Genomic DNA, 23000 nt, shown 5'->3' with positions numbered 1-23000 from the left:
GAATCGGGATTCCACATAGGTTACAAGGAGGGCTTTTTAAGGAACATTTTCAGAATAAATGTGGTGATGAGAGTGCTTAAAATGTTCTTTGCTTGAGTAATGCAAGTGTGAAACCATGGCTAATATTTTGCATATCAGTGTAACTAATAAGATTGCTGCTGCTGGCTGGATGGTCTTGCTTTTTCTTGTTTTACAGAGTTTTCAAGTCCATGTAGCACATGATTGATTTGGGGAGGGGAGTCTTGCTGTAGCAGTTATTCCAAAACATCAGCATCACTTCTTAAAGTAGGAACATAATTGTCTTGAATCAGTCTTTAAGCTTTTGATACTTTGGAATATTTTCTAACTCCCAGAGGAGAAAAGAGAAATGTGGGAAATTTAACAAAATCCCTTTTAGTTTGGTATGACCTGCCACCCCAGCCCCCAACTTGGTTTTTCTCATAATTTAATTCCGTGTTATCATAATAGTTCCCTGTTAGCAATGAGGATAAAGACATAAATGTTTGCTAGAAATATATGGTGTTCCGTTTTTAGACAAAAGCCCGTGTAGCCTTTGTAGTACTAGTTGGGAATCTGTAGACATTTGAATACATGGAATTTAATTTTCATGGAGTTGAAAAAGGAAGGAACCAAGGATAAACGTTACCTGAGATCTTTTTCTCCACTGAGTTTAGAATCTGTAAGAAGATGTTACCAGCCAATTTTGGTGACAGTTTTCAGGGTCAAAACACAGGATAAGGGTAAGGACTGAGAAGATTTCGCTTACTGAGGTGCTATTTTCCCAATTTTTGTTTCTTTTTCCCTTTTAAGTTCTTCGCTATTTCCGAAGAATATGAGTATCCCTTCCCCACAAAAGAATCTAGCAGAAAACTAAAAGTAGGCCACCTGCAATTGTTATTTCTTAAAGAAGTATTTATTAGAAAATGGCTTTTTTTTTTTTTTGGTGAGGAAGATCAGCCCTGAGCTAACATCCACGCTAGTCCTCCTCTTTGTGTTGAGGAAGACCGGCTCTGCGCTAACATCTATTGCCAATCCTCCTCCTTTTTTTCCCCCAAAGCCCCAGTAGATAGTTGTATGTCATAGTTGCACATCCTTCTAGTTGCTGTACGTGGGACGCGGCCTCAGCATGGCTGGAGAAGTGGTGTGTCGGTGCGCGCCCGAGATCCAAACCCGGGCCGCCAGTAGCGGAACGTGCGCACTTAACCGCTAAGCCACGGGGCCGGCCCAGAAAATGGCATTTTTTATGTTCATATTGATATAGCATAGCAACTTTCTTGCTAGGATCCCATATAACTTCTGTTTTTACATTTTCATTCAATTCATTTGTTCCTCAGATAGTTTTTGAGTGTTTACTGTGTGGAATGTGTATCGTTTATGGAGGTGAGGAATGGTGATGGGTTTCACCGTTGAACAGACGGGGAAACGAGCGATGAGAGGCTCTGTTAGAGGCCATGCAGCATGCGTGGATTGGAATTGGGTAACAGGATTTCAGTGTTGTTTCTAGTATGCACACATACATACATACACACCTTTTTTGTATGTTGGAAATTTGGAAACATCCATATTAACTAGTGAGATAACTCGTGGACTTTTTATTCTGTAATATTAGACCAACCTGCTGTTACTTCATTGAATGGTTCAGAGTGTCGAGGGTCAAGGAATCTTGTGTAAGAGAAATGGAAAGCTGAAGAGGAGAGCAGTCCTGAGGGTCAACCTTCATGTCCACCACTGTGCCACCCAGCTGGATCTCTGAGAAATTTGTTTGTGGGAAAGTCTTTGTTCACACATGCTCTTGACAGGTAGAAGGTCTTCTACTGGAAATTATGTTAGAGTGGCACTGCCATGCTTTGCAGAGGGACGAGAAGGTATTTCAAAGATTAATAAGCAGAAACACTAATGGAGAGGGAAATTCTTTAAGGGACAGAGCACGGTGGCTGAGCATTGCCTGACCACAGCTTTAATGCTGGGCCCACAGCACTGCTTCCTCAATTAGTGGGTGAAATAAGTGTCCACTGTGCTCTGTGAGGAGGCTGTCAGGAAGGATGCTGACAGGTTCTTTGTGTTTCAGGATGACAAACTGCTTGATGCTTCAGGCTGTGGTTTTTACCCTTGAGAGTACTGTGCTCTTGCTCTATTTACATAAACCTGCTGATTTGCTGAGGGTTGAAAAAGCAGAGGGCTTTCTTTGCCTTGAGAATCTGCCTTCGTATTTTGGCTGACATTGTTCCCCAGCTTAGCAAGTGCTCTGTTGTTTGCAGATGGCACAATAGATTCTTGTTCACAAAGCTATGTTGAGGTTGTGAGAAACAGTCAGAAATGCCATTATTCAATATCATAGCCCAAATCATTGATACAGGAGTCGGGCTCATTTAATCATGTGATCCATTCCCAGGCAGAGGCTAGATGTTAGAGAATAAGTCTTAACCTAGATCCATGGTTTCATTCCAGATACTCGTACTAAAGAAAAAACTAGTTACCATGTGTTGTTTGGAGTAATTGATATCAATGGTAATAGCCTCACTCACTTTTCTGGCCCATTTCAGGCTTGCTGATTTTAAGATTACAAATATATATATATATATATATATATATATATATATTTGCCCTGCAGCAGCCGTTTGCTCAATCCGGTAAATATGCATTTTCATATGGGTAATTTTGAAAATGTGCATTATGCACTTAATGGATTGCATCAGCTTTGCTCAGTTCTTTCACAACTGCTAGCTTTCTAATTAAAAAAAGGTGCTTTTTCGTTTAAAAAAAAAAAAAAAAGGTGTCAGCAGTGCTCTTGTTGGCCATGGGAGATTTTCAGGTTTAGGATCATTGATCCAACTGACTGAAACCAATTTTATAACCAGCTTCAGACAATCCGTGCACTCATAAATTGCATAAGAATTCTTGGCAAATCATTTTGGCTTTAAAAGATTACTGGCCATATATTCCAACTGAGATTTTAACATTGCTCTTGACTTACGTTCTCATTTTTCCCTTTCCAAATAAAACACTTTATTTTTGTACTAACTGTAAACATCTATATAAAGTTATTTTCTTAAATAGCTGCTTAATTAATGAGACAGGAGGGAAATACTTCTTATGAGTATTTGGTCTTATTTAACCTTGTTTTGAAAATCATTAAGAGTAATAATAAGTAGATTTTGGTTTTTTCTGTGAGACTTAAATTCCAAATTGTTTCTTAGAATGTATTCTCTTTTAGTTGGATCACCCTGATTTTTATGGGAGAGTTATAAAGAAAAGTTTGACTCTACAATAATTTTTTATGCTTTTATTCTTAAAATGAATTAAAAAAGTCAGATCAAAACGATGTGTTTTTTCCCATTCCTATGGCAAGTTTGACATGGTGTGAAAAATTTTAATTCATATTACCCCTGATCTTAGCCATCCTGTGTTTTATGACTGTTTATGCAAAATAAACTGTAAGTTTTGTTACTTAATTTTGAAGTGAGCTTATCTGACTTTTTTATGTATAAGTTTCAAAATACTAATATTAGAGATCACTTGATACAGTGACCTGTTTTACAGATCACCTTGTGCGTTGGAATCTCATATATGAATTTATAGCTTTGGATCAGTTTGGGTTGCCATGGTAACTTTTTAAACAAAAAGAGGTGACTTTTTATCTAGTAATAGGTATTAAAATATCTAGTAATAGGCATTAAAAGTAAATGTGGTAATTCCATATGTCAGGTTTGAGGATCTCCTGTCTCACACTGCTGTATCCCTCATGGCAGTGTTCCTCAGGCCAGGACTGCAAGGCAGCCTCCAATAAGACTGCTGAGAAGTGTTTAGGCAAAGGGATGTCAGTGGTCATCCTTGACATACCAGCATGTTCCTTTCCTCTTAAATCAGAGTTACATCTGGGTGTATTTACAGATAATCATTTTCCTGAATGTAACTTTGCAGTGAGAAATGAAAGAATGTAGATTCTCTTTTTCTGGAAAGCCTTTTTATAAACAAGTTAATGGCTGCTTCATGTCTCAGAGAAAGAGGGTTTATAGTAATAATGATTTTTTTGATTATGAAAAGTATATATAAAGCTTTTCTTTGTGTAAAGACAACAAAGTTGTACATAGTCCTCGTTGTCTAGTATCTGTCATTTACTTCAGTGTTGTCTGGTTTCATCACACCAATGCCAGACATTAGTCCTCAGTGGGTGCAGAGAATGCAGAAGTGAGTAAGTTTCTCTTAACTCAAAAGATTGATAATGATGTGGACAGTGCAGACCATCTGGTTGTCAAATAACTGAACAAACAGAGAATGTAAATTGTCAATTTTATATAAAAGAAAGGAGATGTTGCTATTTCTTTACAGAGGAGCCACGAGAATTGAATGCTGCTGAAGATAACTCATTGTAAGGTTGCAGGTACTGGGGGAATGAAGGAATAAAGAAAGTTTGGCATGGACAAGGGTAGGGGAGTTGGTGTTTCTTTTGGAGACTGCAGCCTAGGGGAGGATGAGATGTGGTGTGGGAACAGACCATTAAATGCTGCAAGTGTTTTTATTACATGAGCCATAAGAAAGTGGAAGTCATTAGTTAGGAAGTGACCTATTAGTTTTGAAGCCAGTAAATAGTAGCTAGGTATGACAGTGTTATGTTATGAGATATAGAAAATACTGCTTTCTGTAGGAGGTGATAGGAAGAAGAGGGCATATAGATTGATTTGTGTTCAGATTGAGAGAGATGTGTAAATAATTGACATCTAGAGATTTTAAATACTGGTGGTGGGTACAACAGGGATTGGAACACAGAAATTAAGAAGCTTGAGTTGTCCCAAAATTTTGCAAGTTGGAGCTACAGTTTTTATTTAGGGAATGGGTTTCTTCTGTTTTTACTTGAATACCAAATTAGGGGTAGGAAGAGAAATATCCACGACAATGGGAAAAGTTCTCTTGTTTGTCCCTTAAAATGGTTAGCATGTTAAATGAATGTTGCCTAAAGGTTGAACAGAGTTATTTAGTATCCTGGACTCTGGAACAAGATAGAAAGCTCGGTCAGCAGTTCATTCCTAAGCTGCTATTTTACGTGGATTCAGGGATTAAATCCCTGTTGTGAGTCTACATCTGAGTCGAGAAATCAGTTGGGAAATTCTGGGTGCCTAAATGATTGGTTTTCAGATTTCTTCTTTTTCTGGAATGCCTTTTGGCTACAAAAATCAGAAAGTTTCATGGAAGGAAGTGCCCTTTAGTGAGGGCTTGCTTCGTGATCTACCTGTTAGTGGGTCTGCTAGTGCTTGTGGTGGGACTGGACTGTCCACTGGATGGATGACTTCAAATCTCTGCTCCTTTGGTTTTTCTTAGCTCTTAACATATATGAAATGAGGCAGTAGAAGAATCTCCCTTTGTTCTCAAGCATCTAAGTTACGCTAAGACACATTCGTTTTGAAGGGTCATGAGGAAGGATAAAACAAATGGCATTTTCAGTATGGGCATTATGGTCACTCTACTCCCTAGAAAATTTGATTGACTGCAGATGCCTTTATTTCTCAGTAAATAATACACAGACTTTCCTGTCCTAAGGAAAAGGGTTCCTTGGGTTGATGATCTTGGGTTGTAATGTGGAGAGTTTTTATGTCCCCCTATAGCCACTGCATCCTTTAAAATCGTTGCTTATTTTAGAAAAATGTATCTTAACCTGCCATTTTAAAAAGCAACCCTTTAGACTACAGCTGTTGAGAGCATCAAAAATAATTACCCAACCACTGCCATATCAAGTATAATTTAAGAAAGCGCTCCTCTTCCCTGAGGAAAATGCAATTGGGTTTACTTCATTCCATCTCTGATTGGCTGCCTTGGGTTTTCATTACAATTAGAAAATAAAATACGTTTAGGTTAAAATTTAATAGCAAGTTATCCACAAAAGATTAGATTATTTTTCTTTCTCTTTCTTGGTTTAGGTGAAAAGATCATACTAATAGCATGTTCAAGATAGTCTTCTTTACATATTTCACTTATTTCCTCACAAAATATTTATTGAAAATAAAGTAGAACTTGGCAAAGCTATTTCTCTTTGTGAAGACAGGGGAACATCTCTCTGAATAAGATGTGTCAAGATTTTTGTGTAACTTTGAGCAAGTAATTCCCTTTTTTCGAAGTTTCTTCATTTGTATGTGGATAATCCCCTGGGATTTCCTTCCCTCCCTTCTTCAGGGACCCTGAAGACGGTAATTGAGGCTTTATCAAGTCTTTATCAGAAAAGTGGTCAAAAAGAACCCAATGGCTGTTTTCCTTTAGCTTGAAATTATTTGTAATTTAATATCATCTTTGAAAAAATGTTTCTATGAAAGATATGTGCTGTGTCATTTATTTATTTATGCAGTGGCTTTATGGGCCCTGTCTTTATTCCCTTAAAGATAAATACCATTGTTTTAAAATTTCTTTTTCTTTTAAAGACTGTGTGTATATCGAGAGTCGGAGGCCAAACACACCGTATTTCATCTGTAGCATTCAAGACTTCAAACTGGTAAGCATTTTTTCATATGCTGTTGATTCTACTCTGTACCTTCTCTTTTTTTCCAGTTCCATTGGCTGTCTCTCTCGATTGCTTCTTCATTGTGTTGACTTGATAACCAGTTCACCTGCTGAGTGCTAACTGCCTGGTGGCTGTGTTTTATCTTTTCAGTTTTGTAACACTTAGTACTGTTTACTGTAACACTGTAAACAATGTTTCTGAAGTTTTCATTCCTTTAGTAACTGTTTTGACAACAATTGCAAAGATTCTCTTGAGTTTCTGAAGTATTTTGTTTCTTGTCAGCTATTGTGAAGAGCCTGAAGCAAAGTAAATTTGGACTTTGATGATGAGTTGGAAAAAAAAGAGTATAAATGGGCCAGAGTGGTAACTGTAATTTGCTTAGACATTTTAGCGAGTATGGAATGTATCTTTAACCTTTTTTTTTGAGGTCTCCCAGTGGTAGAGGTTGGGAGAAGGAAGTCTGGCTTGGAGATGGTATAGCTACAATACTTTCTCATTAAAAACTTTTCCCAAGTACATAAGTGTTGATATTGCCCGTTATGAAATCTCTTGGTATGGGACCAGTGATTCCCACACTTGGGGCTTTGGATCCCTGGATTTCTGTGGAGATTTTACAAAGTTCTGCGAATATACATTGTCAGCCTTAAATAAATAAATATACCTATTTTATATATAATATATATAATATTTATGTATAATATATAGTATTTATGTATAATATATATATCTCAAATGCATTACCATGCTGCTGTGATTTTAAAAATTCACATATTTAATGAAATACACAGTTAAGAATCACTTTATTGTGTATTTTCCTCAAACAGTTGATATGTGAAATGCTATCAAAGTACTGTCATTTGGGGATTTTTTGAAACGTTTGGGTCTTAAAAAGGGGATCCTTGTACTTGAAGATTGTGAACCACTCTCTACACTCTTAGGTATAGAGAAATCCTAATTCTTTAGCTTTGTAGAGATACGTATCAGTGTCTATGAATGCCCTTTTTTCCAAAACCCTTTGTAACTTCTGACAATATTTGTGTTCTGACACACATTGTATATAATATTTCAATCTAAAGAAAAGTAATGTGGTCTGAAGAGATCTTTAACTTGTCATCTCCTTTGTTTCTTTTTATCATTTTTAATGACCCCAAATATTCAATTAATATACTTCAATTTAGCTAGTTACAAAATTGCATGCCATTTATTTTTTTATTAAAAAGTTATTGCATAAGTAATACATGCTTACTGTTTTAAAAGAAAGTCAAGTGTGCCATTTACTTCTAGGATTTATTTATTCTTGGTAGGCTGCTTTTAACTTCCCTGGTTGTTTTGCGAGATGGCTTTGCAGTTTAATCTTGTAAATCAAATGCTTTCTATTCAGATTTTATGTCACTATGAAGTTCTACCATTTTTAGAGGTCTTTGCTATTTATTATATGTTTCCTTCCAAAGATTTTTTTACAGATGCTGCATTGACATCTGAAAATCTGGGTGGTGGCCTTGTTTGCTGAAGAGTTTTCTTTTCGCTCCTGGCTGCTGCTACTGCTCTGTCCCTGCTCATTGTGTTTGTGTGTGATTTTTACCAAACGTAATACGAATGCACCATGGAAAAGACAGAGCTGTGAAATAAATTACAAAGATTTTTCTTTTACCTATTAGGTTCTGAGCCCCTTTTGTACAATTTTTGCATGTTAGCAGGTGCCTTCATGTTCGAACAGCGTCTCTTATGAAATGCTGATTACGATGTGATAGTTGCTCTTTGGGGCAGAGGTTCCTGCTGAGTTACAGTAATTGCTCAGGGTATTAACAGCAATAAAAGCTGAAGCTTCTGTTGTCAGTATTGGTCTAATACAACACATTAAAACTGTCTGCAAAAACAGTGTAGGAGGTGGGATGCAATATGTTTAGATACCTTTTTCTAAGTCAGACGCTGCTATGTCTTATGTTTTTGTTTGAGTTCTGTATTCAGTACATACTCATAGTTGTTGTGTAACAATAACAGAGATGATGAAATATTTGCTTCTGGAAGGAATGTAGTTATTGTTTGGATACCTACTTTCTTCTTTCCTTGGTTCTCAATACTACTTATGAAGATAACCTCATAGATGAGAATAATCACAGATTTTTTTTCCTTCAGCTTACCCAGGCTGTAAGGGGAAAAGATGAACAGAAGGAAATAGGCTTTATTTCTCTGCAAGATTTTAAAAGGAAGAAATTGGAGTTGGTTTTGCTTTCAGTAAATACCATGCATAGCAAATGGAGCAATGGAAAACAGAAACCCAATAGCCTTGAAATGTTGCTGACTAATTATGTATTTTATGTTTTTAGCTTTTTTTAGTATGGGGTTGTAACTGACAGATGTGTTTCTTTGTTTACTCTGTAAATTAGAATTAATCATCTTACCATGGTGAGTTTTGAGTATATTTTGGGACTGTGAAAAGAACTGGATGAAAATGCCCTTTATGGTACATATTAAGTAAGATTACAGTGTTAATTACAACAGAAGCTAAGGAATTGAGAAGTGGGCATAAGGAGACATTTATGACCAGTTACTAAGACTAGCATAATGCCAGTTTATTGAACTGAGGACCCTGGGTAACATTTCATGAACTAGTTCTGTATGAGATAAGAAGAGTCTTCGGATTTTATGTGGGGACTTGGGTTGTCTTCTAGGCTCTGCTACTACATCCTACAGAATCTGAGTCCACGATATGGAACATAGCTGTCTCTGTGCAGGTTTACATCTGTTGTCATGTCAAACTATTAAACAGTGTTCCCTTTCATTCTCAAATGTGCCCCTGTTTGGATAAAGGTTGTATGGTCATCTTACTTATGGGGATGGGATCCATTGGCTTCTACTTTATTAGCATTTAACCATCAAAAGACGTAAGGCCAGTACCATCCTACATAGGTAGATGTATTGAGAGACCACGCTTTCACTGAGGTAGGTGAAAGCTATGATGTAAGTATTGAGTTCCTAGCAGCACTGAGGTTTTTCAAAGTAGCATTTTCAAGGGCTGTGGATTATGTGTTCTATTAGGAAGCTTTCATTCTCTTAGGAAGTGTTCATGTGATTGGGCTTGTTTACCTGGGTTTGCTTGACTATAATGATAAAAGTATCTGTGGAACAGGTAGTCAAAAGCAGGGGCTCAAGAGAACAGGACAGGTAAGGTGGAATGATGAATAGTGTGTGCTTAGAAGCAGGAAGAAAGAGAGATCATCAATTAAATAAGGCAGCTTTGCACCTTAGGCTTCTGAACTAAATACTAAAGTAACTGGCAAAATGTTTAGCTTTTTGAAAGAATAGTAATATGGAATGGCAATCTATAATCTTCGTGGCCTGGCTTGAAAAGGTTAACTGCAGAGGGGCAAAGCTGAAAGGATGAATCAAGAATTGCCTCAATGCGGAGAGGCTTGGGGCAGGTATAAACAGGTTGTAGGCACGCAGACATGATAGGACAGGAAGCTAGGAAAAGCAGAGGATTGGAGCAACTGTGCAGAGAGCAGTAAAAAGGGCCAAAGGGAGTGAGAGACTGCACTCCTGCTTGTGCTCTCTTGAGACCTGCTGTGCTGATGCTTCTTCCTTTTGGATGCTTAGGTTATGCTTGTTTCCTCTCAGTAAAGTCCTGTTTTCTTGGGCCAGCTTGAGCAAATCTCCAGGATATGCAACCGAAAGACACTGGTATAACACCTTCAACCCTTTTCTTGCACTGTGCTCTCATAGCTTTTCTAGGTCACTGTGTGACTTAGTTTGCTTTGAGAGTTTTCTTCCTGAATGAGTCAGTATCACCAAGGAGCAGTATATCCCAGAGTGCAATTAGCAGTGTTTTGGGTTGTAATCAACCCAAACAGACAGACATTTATTGAAAGCCTACTTTGTGTTCTTTGTTGAGTGCAGCACCATAAGAGGGACTGAAGATCTTAGGTTCTAACTGGATAGACAACTCTGGCATTACTGGATGTCAGTCCTCTTTGGAGAACACTGAATAGAATTTTATGGAGGAAGCCATTCACTTTTTATCCCCAAAGAAAGATTTCTTTCTTGCTTTTACTAAAAAACAATAAAATTCCATTTTTATAGAAACTCAGGACTTAAGCATAATAGAGTTAATTTGCTATCTAGAAATAATCATGGATTCTGAGAATGCTTAACAGGAAGATCATTGAGATTAGTAATTTTCATTTAGTATAACACCAAGGAGTTCCTTGTTTGGCTCTAATAGTAGAAGTTAATACCTAATTCTTCATTCACAGGTAAGTAATTGAAGCCATTCCTTTAAGACTCTACATGGGAATTCTGTGTGGATTCCTAATGAGTTTCTATCATTCATACAATAGAAAAAAATATGATTTTGGTTTCTTAGAGTTATGTAATTATTGATTCTTCCGCTGTTAGTTATATGAAATGAATTTTCAGGTCAGATGGGTAATTATTACAAATATTATTTTGAGCAAATACCATTAATTCATTTTGGCTCCTATTTGGTTTATTAAAACTGGGAAAGTTGTCATTAAAATTAAACCTGGTCTGGAGATTCCTTAGAGTTGGGGATATGTCATTAGGGATATTATGGTATTTTCAGTTGGCTCTTTAGGGCTCAATGCATTCTTACGGCTCTGCGTGGATGAGTGTGCTATTCTGTCGTTTATGTCCCTAAGAGCATACATTCTCAGTGCTCATTATGAATGTGGAAGAGCGAAGGGTGTGTAGGTACCACTAGTTACCTTGGAGAAGGCACATCTCCATTACTGCTGTGAATGTGGGGGATAGGTTAGTCAAGGTTTAATACTGTATTCCTCTTTGTTTCATTGCCAAATGTGAGCAGCTTGGGGAGGAACATTTGGAATTTCTCTCTGATTCCTGGTCTGTACTCATAACCCTATCCCAAAAGCTGATCTCCACAGTACAACAAAGAGGGGCTCAGGAAAATTAGCTTCAGCTTAGGTTCCACTTACCATTGAAATTGCCCTCTCTCTGTCAAATTGAGTTTCTCAGAAATGAATTAAAAGCGAGAAGCTGCTTTTCCTTCTTTAAAATGAAAACTTATTGAGGATAAGTAATTATATCTTCTCTTTTTTTGTGAGAGACCTTTACATAGATAATACTGGCAGGTATATGGGAGACTTTATTAACATATACTCTTTGTGAACACATACATGTGTTCACACAATGAGTTAGTTATTATTTATGCATTATACCTCATAATTATTTAATCCCACCTTGGTGTTGTACCACTCAGCATAGAATGTATGGTGTCTGGGCATTCAGGATATGAGCTTTCATTTTAGTATTAGGTAAATCTTGTATTAAAAACTTTTCTGGTGGTAGGGCATGAAATCCACATTACTTTGAACATGGCTAATTCAGAATTTGAGATGTTATTCTGGAACTGAGATGAGGGATGGCAGAGTGCATGGGTTGAGAGCTTGACTTGGACGTCAGCTTGTCTCTTCTGTCAGTTGCTATCTTTCAGGACCTGGTGCAAGGCACTTAACCCTCCTAACCTTTCTTTATTTACCTATGAAGTTGGGATATAAAGCACCTACCTTGCAGGTAGGTTGTTTTTAGATTAAAAGATAAGCCTACAAAGTGGATAGCACAGTGCCCGGGCCACGGAATGACGATGATCATGATGTTGATGTTCAGTTGGCGCTCTGGGTTTTAGCTTTGTAAGGGCAGACACCACACCTGTTTTATTCGTTGATGTGTACTGTGCGCTTAGCACATTGCCTGGCTCATATAAGATCTACAATAAATATTTATTGAATATTGAATGAAGTAACATTTCAGTGGAAAAAATTGACTGGATAAAGTTTTCCAAAAAGTTTAGTAGTGCTTTGATATAATGCATGGATTTTGCATTAACTACAGATTAACTTTCTATTTATTAAATAAGTCAGAGAGATCTGCTTCTTTACCTTTAGTTGGCTTGCAATGTGTAGTATTTTGGTTAGCCTGCAGTTTGTAGTATTTTATATATTTAAATAATAAAACTCTGTTCTTCATTTAAAACTTAGTTTCTTATTTTCTTCAGGAAGTTTACATGAATGTAGCCAAAGTCATAACATTTTTTAGGCATTTAATTATAATCTGTTTTCAGTTTTCTATATTACTGACTTTTAGTAAAGGTAAATGAGAGCTTAGTCTATATGTAAACATCCCAGAGAAGGCCAGCTGATAACGAAAAATGCCTATAGTATGATGATTTCCTTCTGTGTGAAACAATAATTGTTTTTCTCTTTTTGTTTTTGATAGTCTCTCAAGTTAGGCCTGCAGAATTGAATATTTCTTTCTGTAGTTCCTTTTTCTCTTTACCTTCTTGGTTTGTTCCCTATAAAAAGGTCATTACCATCCAGTTACAGCTTTGTGACTTGAGTGTAGTATTAGATAATGAAGTGAAAACCTTGAAGTGTGTTATCAAGTGTTAATCATTTTATAGAGTGAGGAATTAATATTACTTAAAGAGATAATGGAATGTTCAGCTGAGACAATTCTTTAACAGAGGTTGTTCCTTTCTGTTAGGTTAGTTGTTCTCACCTGTCAGGAGTGAGTATCAGTGCAATGGTACTCTTGTTATACAGTGATTTCTAAGTCAAGAGAAGATGTGCATTACTGATTTGATGCTAGAGTATTCTTCTGGAGGCCACACCTTTTCCCCCCCCTCTTTGTTTAAAATAAAGTCCATGTTGCTTAGTTGCTATCTATAAGCATTGTAATAAACTGCAGTGGGGTATTGGGCTTACTCTGTGCTATGTTTGGAGTAAGCAGCCAATAATAAATATATGTGCAAGGACTAAATAAATGTCCTTTCCACGTGTAAATTTGAAGTTTATAATTTTATTTAATCCTTTAAAAGGCAAGAATAGGATGAAATCTCAGTCCTGAGTTTGATGGACTTAGTCAGATAAAGTTGTTGGATATCTGGCGCACCCTGCCGCCCCTCCCCCCATTATGGAGCAGTCATGTTGAAAGTTATTCTGAATCACTACAACCTTTTTGCATGATATGAATATCAACTTAAAAGTGGAGGGGGTGGTATTCACGTAAGTGAACGTCAGAATGAGGCTTTGGGAATAAATAATCTCAGAGCATCTTATTGGCCCCATTTACTCAGCTTCTCAGTGGTCGTTGTCATTCATGACTGATAGTCGTTATAGGCCATATGGGATTTAAAGTTTTAATGGTTCACGATTACTGTGAAATTGGGTAATTCATTTTCTCCTAATTTATTTGGATTTTAGGACTCTCTTTAAGAAATTACTAAAAAGGCTTTGTTTAATTATATATATTTCCATAGAATATTTATCTAAAGATGTTATTTACTAAACCTGTTCTCTATATGTGAAATTCTTTAATGCTTAATTTTTTTTAGGTATTGTAATTTTTTTTAAAGGAGCTTAAGAAGGTTTGAGACAGTTTCATTTTTGCAGAGAGCTTCTGTGCAAGAATATTGGTAAAGTCATTCAAACTTGATTCCTTCAAACTGGAAATTTGTAATTTGTATGTATATGTAAATGTTTGTGTTAAGAACCAACTCAAAATAGTCCAAGAAAAACCCATTAGGAGAACTGAAAGAAAATTAGGGAAACTGAGATACTGTCAATGTTTTCTGATTCATAAATAAGAACAATGATATGCTTGATGCCTTTTTTTAATGCTTAAAATGTTTTAATAATTATGTAAACTTTTGCATATTTAAAATAATAACATGGTGCTTAGAAATGCTTTACTAGGTGTCTTTTTGTTTAAAACCCTTGATGTGAACTAATAAGGATTTGAGTGATCTAATTAATTGAATTCCTAGTGCAAGAGATTAACCAGAAATTCATTTTTATTTGATGCTTATGCTAAAAAATATTGAGTATACTGTACATTCTAGTGCACAGTTGAATCTTGGATTTGGAATTTGCAGTGCTGGTATAGGAGGAGGGAGGTGTGTAGTGAAGAAGGTTATGGCTACTAACACTTGATATCGTCACGTGTTGTCACTGAGGCAGTGGCAGTCAGAGACTGCACAAAAAGTGTACTCTGTGTGCTCTAGGGGGTGATCTGTAAAGAAAACCCAACCATCATGATGAAGACATTCCCAGTAGGAGCGTATTTTCTTGGGAATTTGTCTTTTTTGTTTTTTTAAAAGAGACATACAAAAATAAGTAGTTAATAGAGCATACTAAAATCTTGGATTACAGGAAGTTGTTAGAGAGTGATTCTTTGCTTCTCAAAAGGAATTATATGTAACAAGACTCCCTAAAAATATTAAAAAGTTTGCTTATCTGTAATTTTTAAACAACTTTAAGAACAGAGATTCTTATTTAAGCATTTGGATTTTATGGGATTTTTAGTTCATTTAAAACCACATGAAATTGGATTGGTTAGTTTTTTGGAAATGTTATATACTCTGTAGAATATTTGAAAGAGAACGTATTCAAACTGTTATCTGAGGTATCGTTTTTGGTACTTATGAGGACTGTGCCGGCTTTCAGAAATTGTTCTCTAATCTTTTGCTGGTTTTGAGTGTTTTCAGAATTTCTTTAAAAAAAAAAAAAAAGACATATGATACATACCAAACTGATTTTGCCCCTAAAAGAAATAATGTCTTTCTTGAACTTGATGCTCTGTGCCTGTTGGTTATACTTACCTTGTGGACATTGTGAGAAAATTAAAACTCATTTGAATGGTGTCTTTTTTCCCTCTGGTATTAAGCCTTTGTCTTTTACCTTGCCTTTAGCTTTACAAAATAAAACTAGGACTTTGAGGAAATGGTAGGATATTTCTTTGATGCCCTTAATGCCTTGACTATGTCCTTATTAAGTACATGTCTTATACCTCTAGCGTCTTTCATTAGAAACTCTTCTGAAAGCTCAGTTTGTCCACTTGTGTTTATCTGACACCACTGGATTTTTGTTTTTAAACAAAGCATGCCACTGTCACTGTGCCTTGGCACTGTGTCACATCTTAACTTGGTTATTTTGAGGGGCACACACCATACTGCTTTACGACAGGACCCAAATTAAAGTGTGGAGCCAGAAGGGTTATGTTTGTCCACACTGAAATAAGGAAGCAGCTTTGATTAATGCAGAAAGGTTAAGTTTAGTGGTAGAACAAATTCTCTGAGATTTCAGAGGCTGTCTGCTAAAGGATTTGTGCAGATACTTGTGTGCTGAGTGCCCCTAGTAACCAGGGTATGAGGGGACATTGGGCATGTTAACTTAAAACTTTTTTCTTTTTTAGGTCCACAACTCCCAGGCCTGTTGCAGATCTCCAACTCCTGCTTTGTGTGACCCCCCAGCATGCTCTCTGCCGGTGGCATCACAGCCACCACAGCATCTTTCTGAAGCCGGGAGAGGGCCTGTAGGGGTAAGGAGAATCCCGTTTTTAAAGCTATCAATATTTTATATCCCATAGGGTATAAAATAGGAATATTACCTCCCTCCCCATAGCCCCTTTAAAAATGTGCTGTATTGTATGTGTTTTTAAAGGAGTAACAAGTACATGCACAGAGGAAGCAAAATACGGGACTTGCCTTACCCCTCTAGGACAGTTCCAGAAGTTAGTGGGGTTTGGTGGTATAGGGTATTCTGGCACCAGCAGAGAGCATGCTGGGCTGCTGCAAGGAGCAGGAGCTGGCAATCAGCAGCGAGTATGGATGTTGGCAACTGAAATGGGGAAAAAAGGGGGTAAGTGTGAGTCCACGTGTGGAATGTGCTTTTCCCCAGGATCATTGGGACTCATGGCCCACAAATCTAAACTATTTTGGGTGCTGTCCTCTCAGGTGATGTTTTATAGAGTATTGCTCAGAAGTAGCTAGGCTTTTCTACATTGCCAGATATAGAATAAACACTTTGAAAGGCTTGGATTGGGGTGTAGATACAGTCCTCTCAGCTGTACCCTGGTACTTCCTCTGTTACCTGGTGGTGATGTGAGATGTGTGTGGGATGTGTGTGGGATGTAGCAGGATGAAATGTCTTTAGTGCTTTATCCCTTAGAACACAGGACATGGTGTTAGTGATCCATGAGGGTTACTTTCATGTTGTGTATCTCACCTTCTCTGAAATCTGTGTGTACACTTGTCTTCCTTTTCTTTCCTTTATGAGGATTTATATTTAAATAGTCAAGTTTTCTGAAAGACAGTTGTTTATTGTTCTCATCAGCTGCTGTTAATCACTAAAGAAGTTTAAGACCTGTCTTTCTCTTGGTATATGTAATCTGACTGTGGGGCTCAAACTCATACTCAATTATAAAATAATACAAGAGAATAGCCATCACACAAAACACACACAATACAACATACTGGCAATATATAATGAATTGTTCAGTTGCAGTGTAGAATATTAATATCTTGAGACTAAGAAAAGAGAGTGCTCCAAATGGGCTGTAGTACTTGGGAAAGTTTTGTGATGGTAGATAGGTTTTGAGGAGTTGGGTATGTTTTTGATACATCAGTAACACGTGGACAGGCAGAGTGGAGGAGGCTGCCAGGTGTACACGTCAGCCTATCCCTATAACAGCCTGTCCCTATAAGCAACATAGGTAGTGAGCCTGGAGAACCTGGGAGTTGTGAGAAGATGACTGCAGGACTTCAATGAAGAGCACAGGTTAGTGGGCGTTGGGAGGCAGAGGTGGGGATATAAAATGGGGCCAGATAAAAGGGTGTCTTAGATAGACAAGGCAAGATTTTATGTGACAGGCAGAAGAGAGTCTTTGTAGGCTTTTTTATTCCAGGCAAGCTGATTGCAAATCACTACTTGAGAAGATTCACTGGGCAGCGGTATGCAGTGTGGAGTGGGGAAAGACTGTGAAAGTTCCGATTATGTGGCTAGGGCTGCCATCCATGCATAACTTGAAGAGGAATGAGACAATGGAGATGGTATATTGTAATTGTAACAAAATCAGGAATAACTGTCACAAAAACAGTTTTGTGTTTAGATAATTGCTGGTGTAATTTATCAAGAATTAGACCAGACAAAAGGTTCACCTTACGGAAGCCTTGGAATTCTTGATATAATAGCCATTCACAATGGAAGATAAAACCCAATGTAGTGGATAAAAATCTAATTTTAATCCCTGGAGAGATATATCAGCATCTTAAGGGACAAATTAGCAGAGTCCCAACTTGACTACCTACTTCAAAAGCTTCAGCCTTTACTGGTTACTATCTTGTTTCCATGTATATCTAAGAAATGGTTCTATCTTTCAGGCCGGTATTTTCTTACTTTATTCTCTAATCAGTGTGGATGTTCATCGTTAGACTGTTTGCATTTACCATAGTACTCACTAACCAGGATTTACTGAATAGATTTTAAATTTTGCCGATAATAACACTGATTTTTAGTAAATCTTTTATTTTAGTGTTAGTGATGACTAGTATTTTTTTTAGCAGTAAAAGTATTGTGTCTGCTGGGGATTTAAATAAGGTCATGATTGGTGGTGCACTCAGATACCATCAAATGTGAGTTTGAGAAGATTCTATAATAAGATGATAAATCTTATTTCAGTCAAAATGATGCTATATAAAGCTAACTATATTGATTGTTCTTTAACAATGCTTCATGCGGCCAGTCGTTTGAGCTGGATCTGATTTGGATCCAGTTGGCAAAGCACCCCCCAGTGTGTGGAACTCTCATAAATTCTGCAGGCACACAGATCTAATACAGTGTAATGAGAGAGCTGCTGGGAGAAAAAATTGATTACAGGGTTGCAGACAATATCATTAACATTTCTTGCTGTGATACACCAGATGTCTTCCCTAATAGACTATTTTTGTTAATTTAGTTTTTATAGGATAGCATCGATTGCATCGTAATTTAACTTTCTTTGCATATTCAGGTATATGTGATCTGTGTTTCTACACTAATGATGGCATCAACTCATAGGATTTAAATTTATAAATTTTTAACTTATCTGTTCATTTTTAAAGTATTTGTCCTGTAAAGGCAACATTTTTACTTGTTACTGAGAATCTATTAGCTTGGATGTTTTCTAACCAAAAATACTGTGTGTACTGGTAGTTCGGGATAGTGAGGGAGGTGAGAAGGCAAAGAAAACATTGCCCAGATCCTCCCTAGACTGGGCCGAGAGGATCGCCCCACCCTCAGCTGCTCCCAGGATCAGGTGGTTTAAATGCTATCACAGAGACTCTATCCAGGGCAGAAAAGGTGCAGCCGTTTAAGGGGACTTAAAATGCACATTCATTTCCCTTGTCATGGATGCTGCTCTGCAGGCTGGAGTTCTTGTTACTTGCACCTGTCCTCTTCTTCACTAGGCGATCAAGGGCTAGTTAGGATATTTATTTAGCATTTTTGTTTTTTAGTCATATCTTTTTGTGTGTTTAAGACCTCTGTTGAGTGGTTAACATATATAAACAAGACATTACTGTGATGGTAGGTTGAGCTATTTTATTTCAGTCATCATTTTTTTAACTACTAGTTTTGTTCTTGGTGCATTATCCTTTTTTTTTTTAATTTCTTTCTTTCTTTCTTTCTTTCCTTCCTTCCTTCCTTCCTCCCTCCCTCCCTCCCTTCCTTTCCTTTCCTTTCCTTCTTTCCCCCAAAGCCCCAGTAGATAGTTGTATGTCATAGTTGCACATCCTTCTAGTTGCTGTATGTGGGACGCGGCCTCAGCATGGCTGGAGAAGCAGTGCGTCGGTGCGCACCCAGGATCCGAACCTGGGTTGCCAGCAGCGGAGCGCGCGCACTTAACCGCTAAGCCACGGGGCCGGCCCGGTGCATTATCCTTTAGAGAGCATTTTTTTTCTCTTGACATGTTCCTGTGTAACATAGGACACATGAATTAACCTTTCTAACCCTTAGTTTTCTCACTTATAAAATGGGTATAATACTGCTATCTACCTTAGGATTGTTGCAGAGATTAATGAAATAATTCATTAAATTGCTTAGCATGATATTAACCATACAATAAGCATTCATTTGACATTATCTGTTATCATATAGACTCGCGTTACACAAATTCAGGTTTTAAATAATTTATCAGTTTTCTAGATATTCTTAATCTGAGGTCCATAGGTCCTTAGGTGGTCTCTGAGTTTAAGAGGTTCTATGAACTTTGTGAAATTGCTTGCAAAGTCTTATATGTATCTGCATTTTTCTGGAGAGGGTATACTTTTCAACTATGGATGCTAATCAGTAGATTCCTAAAATGTTGAAAAAAATTTAAAAACTAATATTAAGAATTGATGGGTCATTCAAAATCTCAAATCAGCAAGCCGCTTGTTAAGGATGTAAACTAACGCCGAGCATGTACTTTGTGCCCAGGCACTCTGCTCCTCTCTTCACGTAGTTTAACCCATTCAGTCTCCACAGCAGTCTGTGATATCTATTTCGTTTTGCAGACGAGAAAACTTGAGATTTACGTTTGGATAAAATCTTGCTTTTAGTAAGTGGCAGGACAGAGGTTTAACTCGGAACGCCCCCTGGCCTTGTGTCATCTGCATTGCTCTCACGCTGACTTCTCCACTTCCCGGGTGATCTCTGCCTTGATGCCCACCTTTACCTCCACTTTGCTGGAGACTTCCTGAGCTAACATGCTGCTCATTCTCTTGGTAGAGTAGAAAGCTTCTGCCGTTGAGAGTTTTACAGGTAGCCCTTACTCTGAATAAATGGACAGTGGTGTTAACAGTACTGTTTGAGAACTCTTCAGTATCAGTAAATTTTGTTTTCCTTTTAGCACTTGTGGCGGTCATATCTTTAGTGTCCTTTTGTTTAAAAAGTGCATGACCAACAGCTACTGTGAGTTCCCTTTTCATTCATCTTATTAGTATCTGTATACATTTGAAAAATAATGCTGTAGTTTGTTGTGTTTGTTTGTGTGTGTTTGTTTCAGGTGTAAAACTTCATGCATGTAAGAAATGGGACTTTGCGTTTCCCTTGGAGTGAATTCACTTCACTGATCTAGACAGAGCTGCTCCACTAACACAGAGCAGGGAGCTAGGGCCCAGTGGCTTTCCCCAAATCCCCTGGTTCAGGGGCTGCTTGGGCCAAAACCAGCTCTCCTGGGTCTCTGGTTAGTGCTCTTTCCACTGCTCCTTGCAACCTTGCTGGACCCATAGGGATGTCCTTATAGCTGGCCCATGTGGTACACCATTTACTTCTTTAAAAGCTAAGAATTCTTTGCTTAATATCTAGTTTAAACTTTTGTGACTGTATCTCAAGCTGTTGTTAAAGCAGTATAATTTTTTGTTTATGTAAGGTATTTATCATTTTTAAGTATCATTTCTAACACTGGTACTTTTCATATTTGGGACTTCAGTATCATTTAATAATTAAAAGTGAATATTATAAAATGCTATTTTAAAAGTAAAGCTAATTATATTTCTTACCTACTTGTTGCTAATAAAGAGCTCTAATCTAGTTGCTTGTTTAGCTGTGCAGGAGTTTCTGAGGATATCCTGCTTTTTCAGTATTTACTGTGGCTTTTCCAGTTGACATTAAGGATGCCAAAAATAACCATTGCCTTTTATATTTGATTGTAGTGAAAGGCGTTAAAATGACTGAATTTTCAGAAAAATTGCCATTACAAATGCTGTGATTAATCCAAGTACCCTAAATGAAAGACGATTAATAGCTGTTGAATTTTAATGTAGTAAGTTTAAAAATTATTACAACACCCAACTGACCAATATTAGTATTAGAGCATATACCCTGCTTCCAGATGAGTCCCCTTCCCTTGGAGCAGTTGTTTTCCTACCTTGCTCTCCCATAAATGCTGACTGTCACTAATTTGTTTTTAAGGCTGTCTTTCCATCATGTACATCTGCTCCTTCTTTACAGAAGGGGCGTAAAGCCACATTTTCAGAACATAGATTTGAATAACCTCATGATTTTATAAAACTGCCTACTATTTAAGCAGTCTTTTTGTTACCGTAGATCTGTATGAGATGTAATGATTACTTTCAACTTTTATCGAGCTTCCTTTTCTTTCAGGGTTAGTGCATGCCCCTTAGTTACTTACAGGCGCTGTTAGGCTTTTCAGCCTTGCCTTTTTGGGGCTGTTTCATACTGTTGGAAAAAATATTTAAGCAAATATGTGGAGTTCCCAGACTTAACAAGTTGTCCAGAATTCGTTTTACTAATATAAATTGCCAAAGACGCTTCAGCACCTGGAGGTAGAGCTTGCAGTTTTGTTTAGCTTAATTTTGTTTTTAGTGTTAACCCCTCGTTTTAGGATATCATAGTACTTTCGGTGGCAATATCTGTTATAAATATCAAGGCCTTCAATGGAGTACCAGAATTTTCTTAGGGACTGGAGTGAAGTTTAAGTAATATACCTAAGTCTGTAGAAATAATTATCCCTCACACTTGGAAGTTGGCATTTTCTGTTTTTATCTTTGATCTCATGTTGTACAATTAGATTGATGTCAGTTACTTGTCATGTTTTTAAATAGACTTTATTTTTTAGAGCAGTTTTAGGTTCACACCAAAATTAAGTGGAAGGTACAAAGATTTACCATATACCTCCTTCCCCTACCAGAGGGTACCTATGTTACAATTCATGCACTTAAGATTCCTCCATGTCTTTTCATGGCTTGATAGCTTGTTTCTGTTTTGCACTGAATAATATTCCATTGTTTGATGTGCCACAATTTGTTTATCCATTCACTTACTGAAGGACGCCTTGTTCTTTCAAGTTTTAGCAATTATGAATAAAGCTGCTATCACATCTGTGTGCAGGTTTTTGTATGGGCATAAGTTTTCATCTTTGGGTAAGTACCAAGGAGCGTGATTTCTGGATTGTATGGTAAGAGTATGTTTAGTTTTTTAATAAACAACCAGACTTTTTTCCAAAGTATTTGCACCAGTTTGCATTCTCAGGCAATGAAGAGTTCTTGTTGCTCCACATTCTCGCCAGCATTTGGTGGTGTCAGTGTTCTGGATTTTGGCTGTTCTGATAGGTGTGTAGTGGTATCTCATTGTTGTTTTAAATTGCATTCCCTTGATGACATATGATTTGGTGTATCTTTTCATATGCTTATTTGCTATCTGTGTATCTTCTTTGGTGAGGTGTCTGTTAAGGTCTCTGAGTCATTTTTTAATGGGATTATTTTCTTATTATTGAGTGTTAAGAGTTCTTTGTATATTTTGGCTAACAGTCCTTTATCAGATGTGTCTTTTGCAAATATTTTCTCCCAATGTTTGGCTTTTCTTTTCCTTTTCTTGACAGTGTCTTTTGCAGAGCAGAAGTTTTTATTTTAATGAAGTCCAGCTTATCAATTCTTTCTTTCACAGATTCTGCCTTTGGTGTTAAATCTGAAAAGTCATCCCCAAACTCAAGGTCATTGAGATTTTTCTCCCATGTTATTTTCTAGTTTTGCATTTTACGTTTAGGTCTGTGATCCATTTTGAGTTGATTTTTGTGAAGGACACAAAGTCTGTGTCTAGATTCATTTTTTTGGGGGGCCGTGTGCATGTCCAGTTGTTCAGCACCATTTGTTGAAAAAACGATCTTTTCTCCATTGTATTGCCTTTGCTCTTATGTTGAAGATCAGTTGACTATATTT

General features: G+C 37.2%; 1 protein-coding gene across 7 annotated transcripts in view; it reads left to right on the top strand.

Moving 5' to 3' along the window:
• The window catches only part of RERE (arginine-glutamic acid dipeptide repeats), a 409123-nt gene that overhangs the window by 163539 nt on the left and 222584 nt on the right, over window positions 1-23000 (top strand). For 5 of the 7 annotated variants that reach the window (XM_058552816.1, XM_058552812.1, XM_058552814.1 and 2 more), the window contains 2 exons: window positions 6408-6478; window positions 15719-15844. In XM_058552816.1, the coding sequence (XP_058408799.1) occupies window positions 6408-6478; window positions 15719-15844 (197 nt within the window). The remainder of the gene's footprint in view (window positions 1-6407; window positions 6479-15718; window positions 15845-23000) is intronic. The other 2 variants (XM_058552817.1, XM_058552818.1) reach the window with 1 other exon arrangement.

Source organism: Diceros bicornis, chromosome 13 (assembly GCF_020826845.1).
Source record: "Diceros bicornis minor isolate mBicDic1 chromosome 13, mDicBic1.mat.cur, whole genome shotgun sequence".
Classification (NCBI taxonomy): domain Eukaryota; kingdom Metazoa; phylum Chordata; class Mammalia; order Perissodactyla; family Rhinocerotidae; genus Diceros; species Diceros bicornis.
This window is presented reverse-complemented; position numbering and strand designations above follow the sequence as displayed.